Genomic DNA, 18,417 nt, shown 5'->3' with positions numbered 1-18,417 from the left:
CACGTTTCCTATCTTTCGGCTCGCTGTCTGCGATCCCTTAACACCCTCCGTGTCCTGAATGGTACCTCCTGGGGAGCGGACAGAGTGGTCCTTCTCCGCCTCTATCGCGCCTTAGTGCGCTCGAAATTGGACTATGGAAGCATAGTCTACTCCTCTGCTCGGCCGTCTATTCTTTGGCGTCTCGACTCTATCCACCACCGTGGATTACGTTTAGTGTCTGGAGCTTTTTACACCAGCCGTGTGGAAAGCCTTTATGCTGAGACTGGTGAACCTCCGCTGTCCAATCGGCGAGCAGTTCTTCTGAGTCGTTATGCTAGCCATCTGTCTTCCATGCCTGCTAATCCAGCCCATGACCTTTTTTTCGACGCCTCCTTTGATGTAGGGTACGCAGGCCGCCCCTCCTCCCTACTACCACCGGGAGTCCGCTTCCGTCAACTACTCCATTCTCTTTCCTTCCGCTTTCCTAAAACCTTCTTGACAACTTGGGGTACAGCACCGCCTTGGCTCCGTCCCCGGATCTGCCTGCTCCGTGACCTTTGTCGATTTCCCAAGGATGGTACCCCTTCACTTGTTTATCGTCGGGCATTTGCTGCTCTATGTGCACAAATGATGGACGCCACATTTATTTACACCGACGGCTCGAAAACATCGTTAGGTGTAGGGAGTGCCTATATTGTTGGCGACACCCCAAATCACTTTCGGCTTCCCGACCAGTGTTCGGTTTATACTGCGGAGCTTTACGCTGTTCTCCAGGCTGTCCACTACATCCGCCGCCATCAGCGGATACAGTACGTTATCTGCTCAGATTCTCTCAGCTCTCTCCTCAGTCTCCACGCTCTTTATCCTGTGCACCCTCTGGTCCACCGGATTCAGGACTGTCTGCGCTTGCTCCACCTGGGGGGCGTCTCAGTGGCGTTCCTCTGGCTCCCGGGACACGTTGGTATCTGTGGAAATGAGGCGGCCGATATTGCAGCCAAGGCTGCAGTCTCACTTCCTCGGCCAGCTATTCAATCGCTTCCCTCCGCCGATCTACGGAGCGTTCTATGTCGTCGTGTTGTTCATTTATGGGACACGCATTGGTCGACACCCATAATAAATTGCGGGACGTGAAAGCTCTTCCTTGTGCTTGGACCTCTTCCTCCCGAACGCGTCGTCGGGAGGAGGTAATTTTAACTAGACTCCGGATAGGGCACTGTCTTTTTAGCCATCAACATCTTTTAAGCGGCGATCCTCCCCCACTATGTCCCCACTGCTCTCAGCTGTGGACGGTAAGACACCTTTTAATTGAGTGCCCCTATTTTAATCCGTTACACTCCCGTCTACAGCTATCGCCTGATATATCGTCGAGTTTAGCAGATGACACGCGCTCCGCCGACCGCGTTCTCAAGTTTATTAGTGCCAGTGAAATGACGTCAGTCATTTGAAGCTTTTTTTGGGGACAACCAACCCCTTTCTGTAGTGGATTTTTAAGCCTTCCTTCTGCTTTTAGTTTCTCCAATTTTATGACTTTCGTTCTCATTGCTGCTGGTTTTAAATTTCGGTTTTTTACTGTTTCCTAAGTCACGGACCGGGCGCTAATGACCATAGAAGTTTTGCGCCGAAAAAAAAAAAAAAAGTTATGTTAGCTGAAACATTTGTTAAAACAGCCATGCCCCAGCCATTGCTAAATAAGACAAGCCACTTTTAGGTGCCAAACAATGTGAATATGCTCTGCGGAGTTGGATGGTTCCTACGTTGACTTAAGTGGGAACATAGGAATTGTACTGCAAAACTAAATTTCCCCTGCAACCTTGTGAAGAATGATTTAATCACAATATTGTGTAAACTGATCACAAATGGAGCCAGGATGCATAAAGTCATTTCAGTAATTTGTTGGGATGGGTCCTTTTCCAATGGGCCACTTAGTAGAGACAAATATTTATGAAATTATTAAGGATTAAATAAATATAGCTTTTTGTCAATTAAAAATGTTTAGCATAAATGTGAATTAAAATTAATAAGGTTTATTTATCTTGTACATGTTTTGGTGTTAGTAGTAGCAAGAACTTTGAAATACATTAATGGAATTGTAAAGCTTGTGGTTTCCGTCTATGGATGTATAAACTATCTGATGCTGTGCAATCCACATCACTTAGTATTTACTCTTTGTCTCCTCTTCCCCTCATAAGAGGTGGGTTCCTCTCAGCCTAGGGTCTGAGTGATCTGTCACTCCTTTCCAGTCTTTTCCAACCTATGCCTCATTCCTCCCTGAGGAAGGAACTTTACCTCAAATTAACTTTTAGGATATATATTACATTATTTTACCTGGCATTCAGACTATACATTGCTCCTATTTTGTCATATAAACTACATTTTTTCATATCTAGATTGTTGTAGAATTATTGAGCTAGTTTTAGAAAAAAGTGATCTCAATTCAGGCTTGGGGATCTATCATAAAGAGTGAGGTAAGTTGATGAATGTGTGAGGCTTCTCCAGCTTTGTCATATGGCAGAGTTACTGGTTTTTTTCTGTTTTTGTTTCCGTATTCATTTTTTATGTGGTTCTACAAAATAACACTGCTAAATTGCCTCATTATTCATAAGTAGGGACATACCATTCGTCAGAACCTTCACTTCAAAATGCAGGGACCTCGGCATAGAGCACCTTTGGTGATGTGAAATGACCTAGAAAAGAGCTCACATTGGTGCTTCTATTGACAAATATTCTGGATACATAGCAATTCCCTCTTTAGAAACACTATTGGGGATAATTTTAAGAGGATCACAAGGAAGAACATCGTAGTGTGTTCCATTAAAATGCAGATTGCTTGTCCCAGTGCAAAAGGACCAAAACCATTAAAAACATAATAGAAGGACATGCCAAATGTTGCAGAATCAGAAACTGGTTGAAGAATTCTTGAGTTCCATATTTTCATAAAACTGATATGTAATCGAGATCATATTCCATCATATCTTCTCATTATATTTGAACTAAAACTATTTCTGATTTGACTTTTTCATGTGGTGGTAAATAATAAACAAGAAAAATTGCAAGTGATCATAGCTTGGATCACTTTATGACTAGAATGTGTGTAGAAAGCAAGAAATGCGAGAACAGAATCAGAGAGACAAAATGTAGTTGGTATTTAAAAAAAAAAAAAAGCTGACAGACAGTCTTGCTAGAGATCGATAGAAACAGATTTAGAGCTTAAAAATATTGGCTTCCATGAAAACTCTCAATTTTTATTGACTGGGAAGGGAATGTGGCCAGTTTGAAGAAAACGGTGACAAAAAGTAAAAGAGAGTGTTTTTAAAGTTTCTGGTTAGTTTGTGTTACAGAATGGAAAGTACAAAATTATTCAAATTTAGTTCTGCTATAATTACAGAGAGCAGAGTGCATAAAAACCTTCTTAAATCAGATGAGGGAACATGGCCTAAAGACAGTGATTGATAGAAAAATTTAACAAGTTCTGTTCTTACTTTGTCGTTACCATCATTTGAATTCTAATGCACAAAAAAATCCTTAAACATGGAGAAAAGTCCTTGTCTTCATAATGATGTTGTTGTTACATTTTTGAAAGATTTCGATCAAAATGGTTCCATATTTTTTAATAAAATTTGGGAAACAGAAATTCCATGTCTGAAGAACAAAGGCTGTAATAATCCCAGTCCTTATGCCAGGTAATCCTCCCCAGGGAATGGAAATTCCCTTTCCAGTTTTTGACACTGAAGAAATCTTGTGTAAGGCACAGACAGGTTTACAGAAGAATCGCTGCAGATGGTGAGATTCTATTATCTACTCTGAGAGTTGAGGATGCAATGGACAGAAAAGAGTCAACATTGATGGTTTCTGTAAGTATTAAGTATGCCCACCATTGTGTGACATGTAGGACAGACTAAGGTTATGTGAAATTAAGGGCAAGACACTGAAATGGCTACAAACCTACTTATGAACCAGCATTATTGCACAGTTATTCAAACATGATGAATTCCAAAGTCTCTCAAGAAAAGTAGTTATTTCTTAGGTAGCAGTTCGATACATTTCAGTTTAGTGATTAGTGATCTACCTGATGCCCTTATCCAAGTAGAAGGGAATTAGTAGTCTTATATACTTATGAGGTAGTTTTATGAATTTTACTTTATAAAAAGTCTCTCAGCTATCAAGCAAAGTGAATTGAGCTCTAATGTTATTAGAATGTATCTCAAAAGAAAATGGCTTAAATGAAAAAACTCAATGACATGTTTTCTCTGGTATATAAGACACCAGCTTTTTTAAGCTCATTTATACCCAGTGTCATGTAATCTGTGATGTCAGTTTCATGAATTTCACTTTTGCTTTCAGACAGCTAAACATTCTTAACTTTCATTGAGATGACACAACAGAATTATTTTGCTCAGTCTGAGAATGTGACTATACAATTTTAATAATAATGGAAATTTGTGGATGCATCAATACATAAAATAAGATAAAGGGAACCACTCACGTGTAGGGGATCAATGCCTGGAGCACAGTAGTGCATAACAGAAAGCAGTATTCACACTAGCTTTCAAGCATTGTTTTTATAGCAACAGTACATACATTCAAGCACACAACCATGCAGATACCCAAACACACACACTCATGGCCACATTTGGGTGCCTGTGTGGTCATGAGTGTGAATGTATGTACTGTTGCTAGAAAAGCAGTTACTGCTCAAATGTAGTGTGAATGCTGTTTTCTATTGTGTTACTGTGTTCCACGCATTAATCTGCTATAGGTGAATGGTTGCCTTTCCCTTATTTTATGTATTACTGTACAATTCTAATTATCTCTTTCTTAAAGTGTCAGAGATTTTCTTGCTGTACTAATATAATTTGTTGAATTTCCTTTTCATCCAAATCACAACTATGCAGGCCGGGTCAACTCACTTATTAAATAAAGCATTTTAGTCAAGTACAATACCTGTTGCCCTCATGAGCACCCGAAACAGAATAAGCCTGCTCCTTGCTGTGCTGTGCCTTTCCCACACCGACTATGTGATGACTCATTTGTCTACCACAGAGTGTGTGTGTTCACAAGCTTACTAAAATGTGGAAGAATGGCCAATGACTATTGGTTATATTTACAAAATGCCTTTGCCTTGTATTGTCACAATACCCCCACCACATTTTCCCACCAAATTTTCTTATGACTAAAATGAAAGGCAAAAGGAAAAGAAGAAAAAATACTGGTGCCCAAAAGGAAAATAAATGACTCTAAAAATAAAGCAAAAATGTTAACAAGTTTTGAGAGGAAGTAAATGGAAGCATATAATAAAGATTTACTGAAGGCACTTTCCGTGAAAAACATCAGTGCAAAAACATAAATCAAACAGTACAGTTTAATTTTATAACTATCTAAAAATCATTCTTGAATGGTGTCAGTCCGTCAGGTTATTGTGAAATGCATATGAACAGTTGTATTCTGCCACCTTTACTGGGTATGCTGTTCAACAAAACAAACATTTATTAACACTAGGTAAATGAAAATGGCACCTAAAATCAGTTTTAAATAGAAAAGTATTTGTGAGCTCTACAGCAAACCACATTTTTCCTGTAGATTTGTGTTTACCCATTTATAACAGACGACTAAATAATTATACTGTTTAGTCTTCAAAAGTATATTTACAGAAACAGGCATTCCCTTCCAGATTAAAACACACACACACACACACACACACACACACACACACACACACACACACACACACACACACAGTCTTACAATCAGTAGCGAGCCAGCGGGTGTGTTGGACCTTCCATCGAGCAACAGGCCCCCTTGAAGATGTCTCCCGCAGACGGGGACGAAACGTTGGGAATTGAGACAAAATTAATCAACCAGCCATGGCATAACAGCCCGGGCAATCATAATGGACATGTCATTTTCGGCCGTGAAAGTCTACATTTTAGTATCCATTGACTCTGAACACCGTCCTTAAATGTGCAAGTTCCTTAGGCAAATTCTCTGCGTCCAGCACCGTATGTGCACTGTGCACAAGGGTTTTAAGTACACTCGTGGTCTGGGATGGGTGATGGCAACTTGAAGAATGCAAGTACAAATCAGTGTGAGTGGGCTTACAATAGACAGAATGTCCCATCGAACCGTCACCCTTCCATTTAACCAAAACATCCAGGAATGGAAGGCAGCCATCTTTCTCTAGTTCCATAGTAAATCAAATATTCTCATAGATGGAGTTAAGATGATGAAAAAACTCCACTAACTTTTCTTCACCATGGTGCCACACTACGAAAGTATCAGCAACGTATCTCCAAAAAAACCGTTGGTTTACAACCTGTGATTCAAGTGCTCGCTCCTCAGAATTCTCCATAAAAAGGTTAGCCACCAAAGGAGACAGAGGGCTGCCCATGGCGACACCATCAGACTGTTCAAAATATTCCTGGTTAAACATAAAATAAGTTAAGGAAAGAGTATGTCGAAACAAATCAGTGATGTCTAATTCAAACTGTTGACCAATTAGAATCAAGGAATCCACAAGAGGTACTTTTGTGAAAAGAGAAACTACATCAAAACTCACCAGAAGATCTGAACTACTTAAGTGGAGAGCCCCCAGTCTGTTGATAAAATCGGCAGAGTTCCGTATATGATGTGAACATTTGCCAACAAATGGTCTCAATATAGAAGCTAGATGTTTGGCTAAATCATATGTGGGTGCGTCAATATTACTCACTATAGGCCGTAAAGGCAGACCTTCTTTATGCACTTTAGGAAGACCATACAGTGACGGTGTGCGGTTAAGACGACACGGCAGCATTCCCCCGAGACTGTATGCTCTTCCTAAAGTGCATAAAGAAGGTCTGCCTTTACAGCCTGTAGTGAGTAATATTGACGCACCCACATATGATTTAGCCAAACATCTAGCTTCTATATTGAGACCATTTGTTGGCAAATGTTCACATCATATACGGAACTCTGCTGATTTTATCAACAGACTGGGGGCTCTCCACTTAAGTAGTTCAGATCTTCTGGTGAGTTTTGATGTAGTTTCTCTTTTCACAAAAGTACCTCTTGCAGATTCCTTGATTCTAATTGGTCAACAGTTTGAATTGGACGTCACTGCTTTGTTTCGACATGCTCTTTCCTCAACTTATTTTATGTTTAACCAGGAATATTTTGAACAGTCTGATCATGTTGCCATGGGCAGCCCTCTGTCTCCTCTGGTGGCTAACCTTTTTATGGAGGATTTTGAGGAGTGGCGACCATACTAAGTGTATTAGCACACACAAAATTTTCAAACTCAGTGCTCTCGAAAAGAGTTGAGAGTGGTGTCTTCCTATGTGCATATGTTGAAGCCCCACTTCTGCCTTACACACTCTGGCCACCGTCTCCAGCTGCTGTGGCCCAACTGCCAGACTCACAGTTCTCTGTGGCATATTTGAGGTACACACTTATTTCTGTAGCGTTTGTGCTTTGGTTGGTTGGTTGGTTGGTTGGTTACTTACTTACTTACTTACTTACTTAGTTACTTTCATGTTCCATGGATCATTTTGCACAATAAATCGTCGTGATATGAAACAAGTCATTTTACATTCATATTGCCAATTAATTTGTACTCCTATTTGTACTCTAAACATCGCCATATATATTTTTTTCTTATAGATTGAATTTGCTTAAGTATTCAGGCAGTTGACGCTGGGCTCCTTGACTAGCAAAAGGCGTTCAGTACAGTTCCATACTGTTGCCTAGAGAATGAGACATTAGCTCAGGTACAAAGGAAATACCAGTAATCAGTATCTTTGTCCTTGATGCTTCTTCCAGTGTCAGAGGCATTATCTTGTTTCTAAGACCATAGAGTAAATCAACATGTTCTGTGATCTCGATAGGACACCATTGTCAGATTGGAGTAGTTTTCTTATTTGGCAATAACTAACTTGTAAAGGTCTTGCTTATAAAAATGACATTGCCATTCAGTTGGCTGCAGATTTATGCAGAGTAGTCGTACCACTACTACAACTATGGCAACTGTAGATTACACAGATTATTCCTGAATACAGGATTATTTGTAACCTTTGATTTTCTCATAAGACTGTATATTAATGTACCTGTGAAACATACATCCTGTTATCACTGTGTGTCAATAAGGAACAGTGTTAATGAAATTCTGTTATATATATATTTTTTTTTTTTTTCAGTCAGAATCTGAAGGCTATTGCATCATCAGCCAGTAACACATGGGGATTATTCCTGTTAATTCTACTTCTCGGTTATGCTCTTGTGGCTGTTCCTCGATCACTATGGAATGCGAGTAAGAAAGGTTATTCTCTAAACTATGCATATTTCAAAGCTGGAAAACTGAGTTTAGAGAAGCTGGAAGCTGAAGAAGCACTTGACGATGTTTTGGAGGTTTGTTTCTGCCATTAGATTTTGGAACATTTTTTGTTATTTAGTTATTGAAAGAATGATGTTATTGAAATAGGGAAGCACATAAAAAGAATTGATTTAATAAAACAAGTTTCTGTGCAATGCCATTATACATAGCCAATATGTTAATATTCATTTTATAAATTCAAATACCTTTTTCTTGCTGCAATATATATTTATGTTCAAGATGTTTTTAGCCATTTAAATTAAGGTATCTTCGGTGGATTTAATTTGGAGTGTTCTCATATCTCTCTCTCTCTCTCTCTCTCTCTCTCTCTCTCTCTCTCTCTCTCTCTCTCTCTCTCTCTCCCCCCCCCCTCCCTCCCCCCCCCCCTCTCCCCCCCCCTCTCTCCCTCCTCCCTCCCTCTCATTGTAGTAGGTAGAGCAGGAAACAGCCTGGCTAAAGAAAAAAATTACAACTTTGGGGGTGACCTGGATGGAATAAGAGTAGCAACTTCAGACACAAGTGTGAGTTTAGTGGAGATCTTAGAGAATCATGACAAGTCCTGGGTTAACACTGCTGTGAGCCATGTGAACACAGAGTTGAGCAGGATGCTGCGACTGAAATGAAATCTCAATATGAGTATAGTGCCTATTGCTACAATTGGGAGCTGGGGATGCACTAGACATGGCTCACACATTAACGAGAAGATAGAGATAAATTGGCTGAGCTTCGTGCAGGAAGTGTATGAGGGGCTACCGTCGCACACAGCAAGATCCCTCTGCCTAGTTAGTTACGTGTTCCATTGATCAGTCTCGCAGTAAACCGTTATGATATGAAATGTGTCAAGTGCATAAGAAATGCACACATGAATAAAGTTTTTTTTTTTTTTTTTTTTAACTTAAAATTTTTATTACTTGCCCCATTCCCTTAAATGGCACAAAATGCATATATTATACCTATAGATTTATTTATTCCTATTCAAGAATTCATCTATGGTATAGAAGGATTTGTCAAGGAGATATGATTTCAGTTTATTTTTGAAACTATTACTGCTGTCTGTCAGACTTTTATTTCATCTGGTAATTTATCGAAAAATTTTACAGCAGCAGATTTTACCCCTTTCTGTGCCAAGGATAGGTTAAGTAGAGGATAGTGTAAGTCTCTCTTTCTTCCGGTATTATAATCATGAATGTCACTGTTGCTTTTAAACTGGTCCATGTTGTTGAGAACAAATATCATTACTGAGGAAATGACCTGTGAGGCTGTTGTAAGACTTCCTAACCTTTTAAACAGGTGCCTACAAGCTGTGCAACTATGAACTGCACACGTTATTCTAACCACTTTCTTTTGAGTAGTGAATACTTTCTGTCTAAGTGTTGAGTTATCGCCACTGCTGTGGCCGAGCGGTACTAGACGCTTCATTCTGGAACTGCGTGACCTCTACTGTTGCAGGTTCGAATCCTGCGTCAGGCATAGATGTGTGTGATGTCCTTAGGTTAGTTAGGTTTAAGTAGTTCTAAGTTCTAGGGGACTGATGACCCCAGATGTAAAGTCCCATAGTGCTCAGAGCCATTTGAACCATTTTTTTGTTGAGTTACCCCAAAATATTATTCCGTGTGACATCAGAGAGTGAAAGTATGCAAAGTATGTTAGCTTACTAATTTCTGTGTCCTCAAAATTGGCAAATATTCTGGTAGCAAAAGTTGCTGAACCTAGTCACTTTAGGAGTTCCAGTATGTGAATTTTCCAATTAAGATTCTCATTTATATGTACACCCAAAAACTTTGTATACTCTACTGTGGCTACTGACTTCTGGTGATGTGTTATATTTATTGAAGGAACTGCACTCCCGGCAGCAGAAAATTGGATGTACTGTGTATTTTCAAAGTCCATTCACAGAAAACCAACCAATAACTTTTCTAAAGACATTATTTGTTTCATTGTGTATTGGAGTTTCTTTTACTGGATTAATAATGATGTTTGTATCATCAGCAAACAGTGTCAGTTTGGGTTCTTGTTTCACATAAGAAGGGAGGTCATTCAAATATATCAAGAACAGAAGGGGAACCATGATCGAACACTGTGGAACACCTAATTTTATTTCACCCCAGTTAGATGAATTGGTGAATTTCCTTAAATCCCTTAAACCATATCAAGAAACTTTTTGCTTCCTGTTCTGTAGATATTACTTAAATCACTCACATGCTGTTCCATTTACACCATAGAATTGTAATTTCTGTAGCATAACATCTTGGTTCACACAATCAAATGCTTTGGATAAGTCACAGAAAATTCCTATTGGTGACATTCTACTATTTCAAGACTCTATTATGTGGGCAGTGAAATTCTATATTGCTGCCTCAGTGGAACAGCAGTTTTGAAATTTGAACTGTGATTTACTAAGTATCCTATTACTGTTGAAATGGCTAACCGCTGTTGAGTACATTACTTTCTCGACAATTTTTGAAAGTGCTGTCAGCAGGGCTACTGGCCGGTAATTATTGATACCTGTGGTGTCCTGTTTTTTTGTAGAGAGACTTGACAATGGCATATTTTAAACTGTCTGCTGGCATCAGAAGGTGCCTTCTTTTAGATTATAGTCAGGAATCATACACCCTGTTGTGAAACAAGTTAAAACAACATCATAGTCCCACAAAATGCTGAAGAATGCCCAGAAAAGTATGGTTAGCTTATTTATTCAGAATTTTAGAGGATTTAATAACAACCTAGTAGAGAGTCTTGTCTGTTTCAAGAATTTAGAGATCTCTGAAAAGACAGATGCCCAGTGCCTATGTGAGTGCCAGATAACCATAGGAATATAGAAGTTAAATATAAAAGATTACGCTCTAGAACCTTACCAATAATGAACTAATATGGGAAAAGGAGTAGTTGGTATATATATTAAGACAGAACACAAACTCAGAGACATTAGAACAAATAGATTTTCTAGTGATCAGCACATAGAAGTGTACACATGTAAATTAAAATAGAATAATAGTTAACTTATAATTGTAACTGTATGTAGTTTACAACTGGGTAATTTTGAGCCATTTGACTCCTTACTAAACTGTCTGCTAGACAGCAGCAAGCTCTCTCTGATCATGATGCACAGTTACTTAGGATACAGTGCCTTCCAGTACAGATACTTCTTGGTAGAAATCAGAATAATTAATGATTCTAAGACAAGCATTTTAAGAGTAGTTTACAGGAGATGACTTGGATGAAATGTATGGTGAACCAAATGCTGACATAAAATTTAACTTATTCCATGATAAATTCATTTCAGTATTTGAAAACGGCTTTCTGCCTCAGCTAGTCAGAAATGGCATTATACAGCCATTTAAAAAAACCATGGCTCACTAGAGGAATTAAAGGATATTGTGAAATAAAAAGGATAATGTATCTGTTGACAACAACAAAGCTCCTGTAGTAGTTGAACACTGCAGGAACAACTCAAAATTACTGAGAAAAGTTGTTAAAAATCAGGGAATATACACATTATGTTATAAACCACTAATTCCAACAACAGATTTAAAGATATTTGGAGTGTAGTGAAAAGAAAGACAGGGTAACAATCCACAGAACAGGATAACATCAGTCGCAGTTAGCAGATATGTTTAATAAACATTTCTTAAATGTAGTCAAAAATGTAGGGACAAGTAGTTAAAGAGAACAATCAGAACAGTACGTTGAAAAAGCAACTTTCATAAAATTCCATTATATGGATGTCTCATCCACTTCTGCTTCTGAAATTTAGAAAATTATATATTCTCTTAAAAATAAAATCTGATCTGGATCTGACAGTGTTTCCAACAAAGTACTAAATACTTGTTTCCATATAATAAGCACTATCTTTTCTGAAATACGTAATGCATCACTAACTGGGCACTTTTCCAGAGAGACTGAAGGAGAGTCATCAATAACTTCTGAGCCATTTCATTGCTGACATCATTTTCCAAAATGTTTGAGGCGGTTGTGTATTTTAGAATAGTATTCTACCTGAGCAACAGTATCATCCTCAGTAAATCATGGTTTGTATTTCAGAAAAGCTGGTCAACAGTGAGTGCCATTTATTCATTCACTCACTATATTTTAAAAGCATTAAATAACAATAGCACTAGTTGGTATTTTCTGTGACCTATCTAAGGTGTGTAACTGTGTAAGCCATAATATTCTCCCAGTTAAACTGAGGTTTTATGGAACTGATGGTACAGCCAAACAATGGACATCATATCTAACCAAAAGAATGCAGTAGGTTGTACTTAGAAATTAGAATCACTGCAAATCTTGGGTAGAGACAAATCGGTGAGTTCACAATTTTATGAATTTTCATTCAATAATGTCATATGGAAGAGTGTTCAGGATTCAGCCAGCTCTTGGTTCCGAGAATAATTTGAGTGTGACAACTTTCCTGGAGTGCAGTATGTTCAAGAACTTTGTTTGGAATACTTTGAAAATTACTGTTAATATTTTGATAGTCGAAGTGTCTCTTCGTTATACACGATATGGTTTAGCTCTTTGTGTACTGACTTGTGAAAGTTCATCAGAGGACCTTGAACTGCCACCTAGTCTAAAAATCCCCATGTGCTTTCCACAACTACTCTGCTACCAGAGTAGCTGCTTCCTTTGTCTTGTGCACCCATGACCTATCTAGGGAAGTTCTACACTTCTTCACCCTATGATGCAGGTCCAGAAATTTGCAGCCTAGATTTTCATAGAATTTACAGAGTCTTTGGTTGAGACCCTCCACTCAGCTCCAAACCAAAGGACCCCGATCAGTTCTAGGAACGATGCTGCAAAATACGAGCTCTGCTTGCACTCCATGCACAAGTTTGGTAGTCTTCACCACTCCCTTCAGCCACTTGTGTATGAGCTGTGGATTGCCTTAGAACGAAAGCTACTGATGTCATTAATGCTGATGTGAACCACAACTTGCAGACTGCACCCTGCACACTCAATAGCCACAGGCAGGGCCGCGTCCACATCTCAGATGTCTCCCCCCTCCTCCACCCTCTCCCCCCCACCCCACCTCTGGCAGACACACGAAAGGCACATTGGCTTTCCTTCCGGTCCTGGATGCTATTTACCTAAGGGGCTCCATAATACATCTGAGAACTAGTAGACTCCTCCTTGTATGTGCCTGCTTGGGCCCTGCTGAAGGAGCTGCCACCTGTCCATGTGTTGAAAAAATAGATGATGTCTTTTACTGTTTATTCTTATTAGTTTCTTGTCTTCTTCTCTAGATGTGGATGTGGTATTATGTTATCTGAGATGCTCTGAAAATGTGGAGTGACTTGCCCATAGTTCCTTTCTCTTGTGTATTCTTTGTATTGGACATCAAACATTCGATCTGTTTGCACAATGAACTTGCCATCAAGTGTATTACATTGTGCTAGATATACACCTGCTTTCTGGTATAAGTCCGTGTGTCTTGTCAGTTTTGGAATATATTTTTTGGATAGAATTGTATGTTGTGTATGCTATGTTATACCTTATCATTTGAAAATTTTGATTTTTATGTGTGAGGTTGTTATATTTTCTGGATTATTCTGTGTTGTTATTATGGTTTTGTGTGTGTGTGTGTGTGTGTGTGTGTGTGTGTGTGTGTGTGTGTGTGTGTGTGTGGTTTCTTTTTTTTTTGTGTGTGTGTTGTGTTGTTTGTGGCTTTGACTTTTTACAGTTCCTTTGTTTCTTTTAATTTTGTGGTTTAGCTTTACGACTGTTACCATTGTGTGTATTGTTTGTGGCTGCTGCATTATGATGCCTAGTTCTTTTTGAAAGTTTTCTTTGTTGAGTGACACTGTATTTAGCATGTGTAGAAATGCCGCTTGTTTTTGTGTTTTTGAATGGTCTGAGGTGTGGTAGATGATTGTGTCAGTTGTAGGTTTATGACAAATTTTGTGTATTTGCTTTTTTTTAGTGTTATATCTAGAAAGTTAATTTGATTTTTCAGTCGTGAATTTTTTCTTTTAGTGTATCTTGTTAATGTCAGCATGTAGTTTATAATTTTTGTATGTGGTTCCTCTATAAAGCAGAGAATGTTACCCACACATCTGAATCGGTATAATATGTTGTATTCTTTTGCAACTACTTTTGTATAAATTATTAGTTTGGCATAGTTTAACTTCATTATAAACAGTACTGATGTGAGTATAAAAATATTTGCTAAGGGTCCTGAAACTGGGGATCCCATTGGTAATCCATCATATTGTAAATAAAACTCTTTGTTGGACTGGAAGTACTTCTGTTCCTATACAAGCTGTACTAATGTATTTCATTAATCTGTCCATCAGGGAATTGCCTGCATGTCTTCAGATTTTTTGTCCTGTGAAGTCTATTGTTTCTGTTACTGGTATATTGGAATACATGCTTTCTGTATTGAATTAGAGGAATACTAATGTGTATGGAATTCTTATATATTTTGTATGTTGTATTAACCTTGTAGTGGCTTTAGAGGTTCTGTCTTCTTGGACTTGAAAGTTTCAGGCAGCAGTTTTAACTGCAAGATTGTAAGTGGGAAGCTTTTTAGAAGTTTGCTGTGGGTCTGACTGGGATGTTTGGCTTCTGAATTTTTTGGTTGCCATCGGAGGACAGGTGCAGGATTATTCTGTATCAGTTGTCTTCTTTCTGTGTTATCCAGTATGTTGTCTATATTTTCAAGTGAGTTATGTATGGTTGTCTGGAATCTGTTTGTTGGGTCAGATATTTAATTTTGTTGTATTATTTTGTGAAATGAATTCTTGTGCTTTATTAATTTATTGTACTTCATCTAATAGTACTATTGTGTTCCTCTTGTCTGCTTTTGAACTGAATGTGGATTTGCATCTACTTGCCAGTTGTGCTGGACCTGTTGGAACCACTTCAACACTGACTGATGAGGCAACACCTAAGCAGTCACACTGAACCTGTGTAATTTTCTTTTTTTAAATGGAACAGCAGTTCTCATTAGATATCAACAACTTCTGCCATCTGTTAGGCAGAATTGAAGTAAGAATAGAATTGTCCATGAGGAATTGAAGTTCCAGTTAGGTACATTATATTTATACCAAAGTTACTTTGATTTTTCCAGTATTATCTTTGTACTTTCTAAGATCTGAGAAATCAATTTATGGGGTGATGTGACACTTATACACAATAGTGGACATCTGCAAAAGCTACACAAGTTATCCATGGGTTGAACTTTCATAATCCTGTATTTTTGTGTGCAGCTTTGTAGCTCAGAATCAGCAACATTTTAGTGTTTAATGTTGTGTGTTTGTTCATGGAAATCTCATCTGTACCATAGTCTTATATTTGAAATATATTTGCTATGATTTAGCTCCCATCTATCCTAATGTGATTTGGTGCTAAAGATTTCAACAGAACTGTTCTATAAAATCCAAGTCTGCCAGCCAATCTTAAGAATATTTTGTAAGTATTTGCCTGGTGTTATCCATGTGCCTATTAAAAAATCATCATTTTATAAGATTCATCTACTTCCTTCTTGTTAGCATGTTAACTAACAAGTTCTGATTATCACCAAAGTGTCATTGTTGCTGATTTTTTTTATTGTTATAAGAAAGAAAAAAACATTACACAACTAACCTGGGCTGAAGAAAAGTATGTGATTTCTTCTAAGTAGTACGCTTTTAGATCTGGTGCCCACGAATATTCTCATTCCACAGATGACATTTGTATCAAAGAATTTGACCACTGCTTCCTGTGATGGAACATCAAATTGTGATGTTCTTTCATTGCAAATTCCACTTACTCTTTTACTTTGCCTTTCAAAGGTACACGGATATCACCTTTGAGGTTGGCATTTTTCTCATTGTATTGGTTCTTTTTGCTTCATAAACAGAATTAAAAATGATATGTGAACACATCTTCTGTTTACTTTTTAGAAGTGCAATATTTTACAACCCCACAATGGTCCAGTAATATGAAATACCTGATAAACTTTACCTTTGTGTCATTACGTACAGCCTTTCATTGTTATGCATTTGTATATGCATGTGCTAAATTTGTAATGGTAGATGTTTTTAGTTAATGAATATAATTTTATGATAGGTTGCAATGACAAGATGTTTAAAATGAAATACGTCATTTTTTAGGGGTACCTAAGGTAACTTGTGTTGTTTGTTATGCTGAAAGTATACATTATGTGATCAGAAGTATCCGGACATCCCCAAAAATATACGTTTTTCATATTAGGTGCATTGTGTTGCCACCTACTGCCAGGTACGCCATATCAGCAACCTCATTAGTCATTAGATATTGTCAGAGAGCAGAATGGGGACCTCCGTGGAACTCACGGACTTTAAACGTGGTCAGGTGATTGGGTGTCACTTGGGTCATATGTCTGTATGCGGGATTTCCACACTCCTAAACCTCCCTAGGTCCACTGTTTCCAATGTGATAGTGAAGTGGAAATGTGAAGGGACACATACAGCACAAAAGCATACAGGCCAACATCGTCTGTTGGCTGACACAGACTGCGGACAGTTGAAGTGGGTCGTAATGTGTAACAGGCAGACATCTATCTAGACCATGACACAGGAATTCCAAACTGCATCACGATCCACTGCAAGTACAATGACAGTTAGGCAGGAGGTGAGAAAACTTGGATTTCATGGTCAAGCGGCTGCTCTTAAGCTACTCATCACACTGGTAAATGCCAAACAAGGTCTTGCTTGGTGTAAGGAGGATAAACATTGGATGACTGAACAGTGAAAAAACGTTGTGTGGCGTGACAAATCACTGTTTACAATGTGGTGATCTGATGACAGGGTGTGGGTATGGTGAATGCCCGGTGAACGTCATCTACCAGCGTGTGTAGTGCCAACAGTAAAATTCGGAGGCAGTGGTGTTATGGTGTGGTTGTTTTCTTCATGGAGGGGGCTTGCACCCCTTGTTGTTTTGCATGGCACTATCACAGCACAGACCTTCATTGATGTTTTAAGCACCTTCTTGCTTCCCACTGTTGAAGAGCAATTCGAGGATGGTGATTGCATCTTTCAACACGATCGATCACCTGTTCATAATGCATGGCCTGTGGCAGAATTGTTACACGACAATAAAATTCCTGTAATGGACTGAACTGCACAGAGTCCTGATGGGAATCCTATAGAACACATTTTGGATGTTTTGGAATGCCGACTTTGTGCCAGGCCTCATCGGCCGACATCAATACCTCTCCTCAGTGCAGCACTCAGTGAAGAATGGGCTGCCATTCCCCAAGAAACCTTCCAGCACCTGATTGAACGTATGACTGTGAGAGTGGAAGCTGTCATCAAGGCTAATGAAGTTGTTCCTTTGTTTATTGTTAGGATTGTGCATTTCTTAAGAATTAGATTTTCCAAGACAACTGCATACCTCAATATACTTTATTACTTTTAACAATCACATTATGTTCCCTATGCAAGAGGAATCAGAATTGGAATTTTATTGTCTCGTGACGTATATATATAAATCACTGATTTGAAGTACAGGAGACTTGTCAATATAAATAATGCACCAGATACACATACAATGTGTCAAACTGAAAAAAAAAAAACACAATCTTAATTTATAAAAACCATTACAAGTTTGTTTTATTACTCTGCAAAAATATCATTGTCATTTAAAAATTCCATGAGTGAATAATATTTTTGCACTAGGATGGCAAATAATTTTATCTTCGGTAAACCTAGCTCCATACTGTGAAAGTTTTTCATTTTTTTAATTTATTATAAATTTTCATTACCTTGTATCGAGGCGTGCCAATGGCCTTGCCACAGTGGTAACACCGGTTCCCATCAGATCACTGAAGTTAAGCGCTGTCAGACTGGGCTAGCACTTGGATGGATGACAATCCGGTCTGCCGAGTGCTGTTGGCAAGTGGGGTGCACTCAGCCTTTGTGAGGCAAACTGAGGAGCTACTTGATGTAGAAGTAGTGGCTCTGGTGTTGTAAACTGACATATGGCCGGGAGAGTGGTGTGCTGACTACATGCCCCTCCATATCCATATCCAGTGACGCCTATGGGCTGAGGATGACATGGCAGCCGGTCGGTACCGTTGGGCCTTCCAAACCCTGTTCGGACGTAGTTAAGTTTTTTTAGTTTTATGTATTGAGGAG

General features: G+C 38.6%; 1 protein-coding gene across 2 annotated transcripts in view; it reads left to right on the top strand.

Annotated features, from left to right (window-relative positions):
• The window catches only part of LOC126249002 (LMBR1 domain-containing protein 2 homolog), a 122,149-nt gene that overhangs the window by 52,052 nt on the left and 51,680 nt on the right, over nucleotides 1-18,417 (top strand). For both annotated transcript variants that reach the window (XM_049950586.1, XM_049950585.1), the window contains one exon: nucleotides 8,148-8,358. In XM_049950586.1, the coding sequence (XP_049806543.1) occupies nucleotides 8,148-8,358 (211 nt within the window). The remainder of the gene's footprint in view (nucleotides 1-8,147; nucleotides 8,359-18,417) is intronic.

Source organism: Schistocerca nitens, chromosome 3 (genome assembly GCF_023898315.1).
Source record: "Schistocerca nitens isolate TAMUIC-IGC-003100 chromosome 3, iqSchNite1.1, whole genome shotgun sequence".
NCBI classification, from domain to species: domain Eukaryota; kingdom Metazoa; phylum Arthropoda; class Insecta; order Orthoptera; family Acrididae; genus Schistocerca; species Schistocerca nitens.
This window is presented reverse-complemented; position numbering and strand designations above follow the sequence as displayed.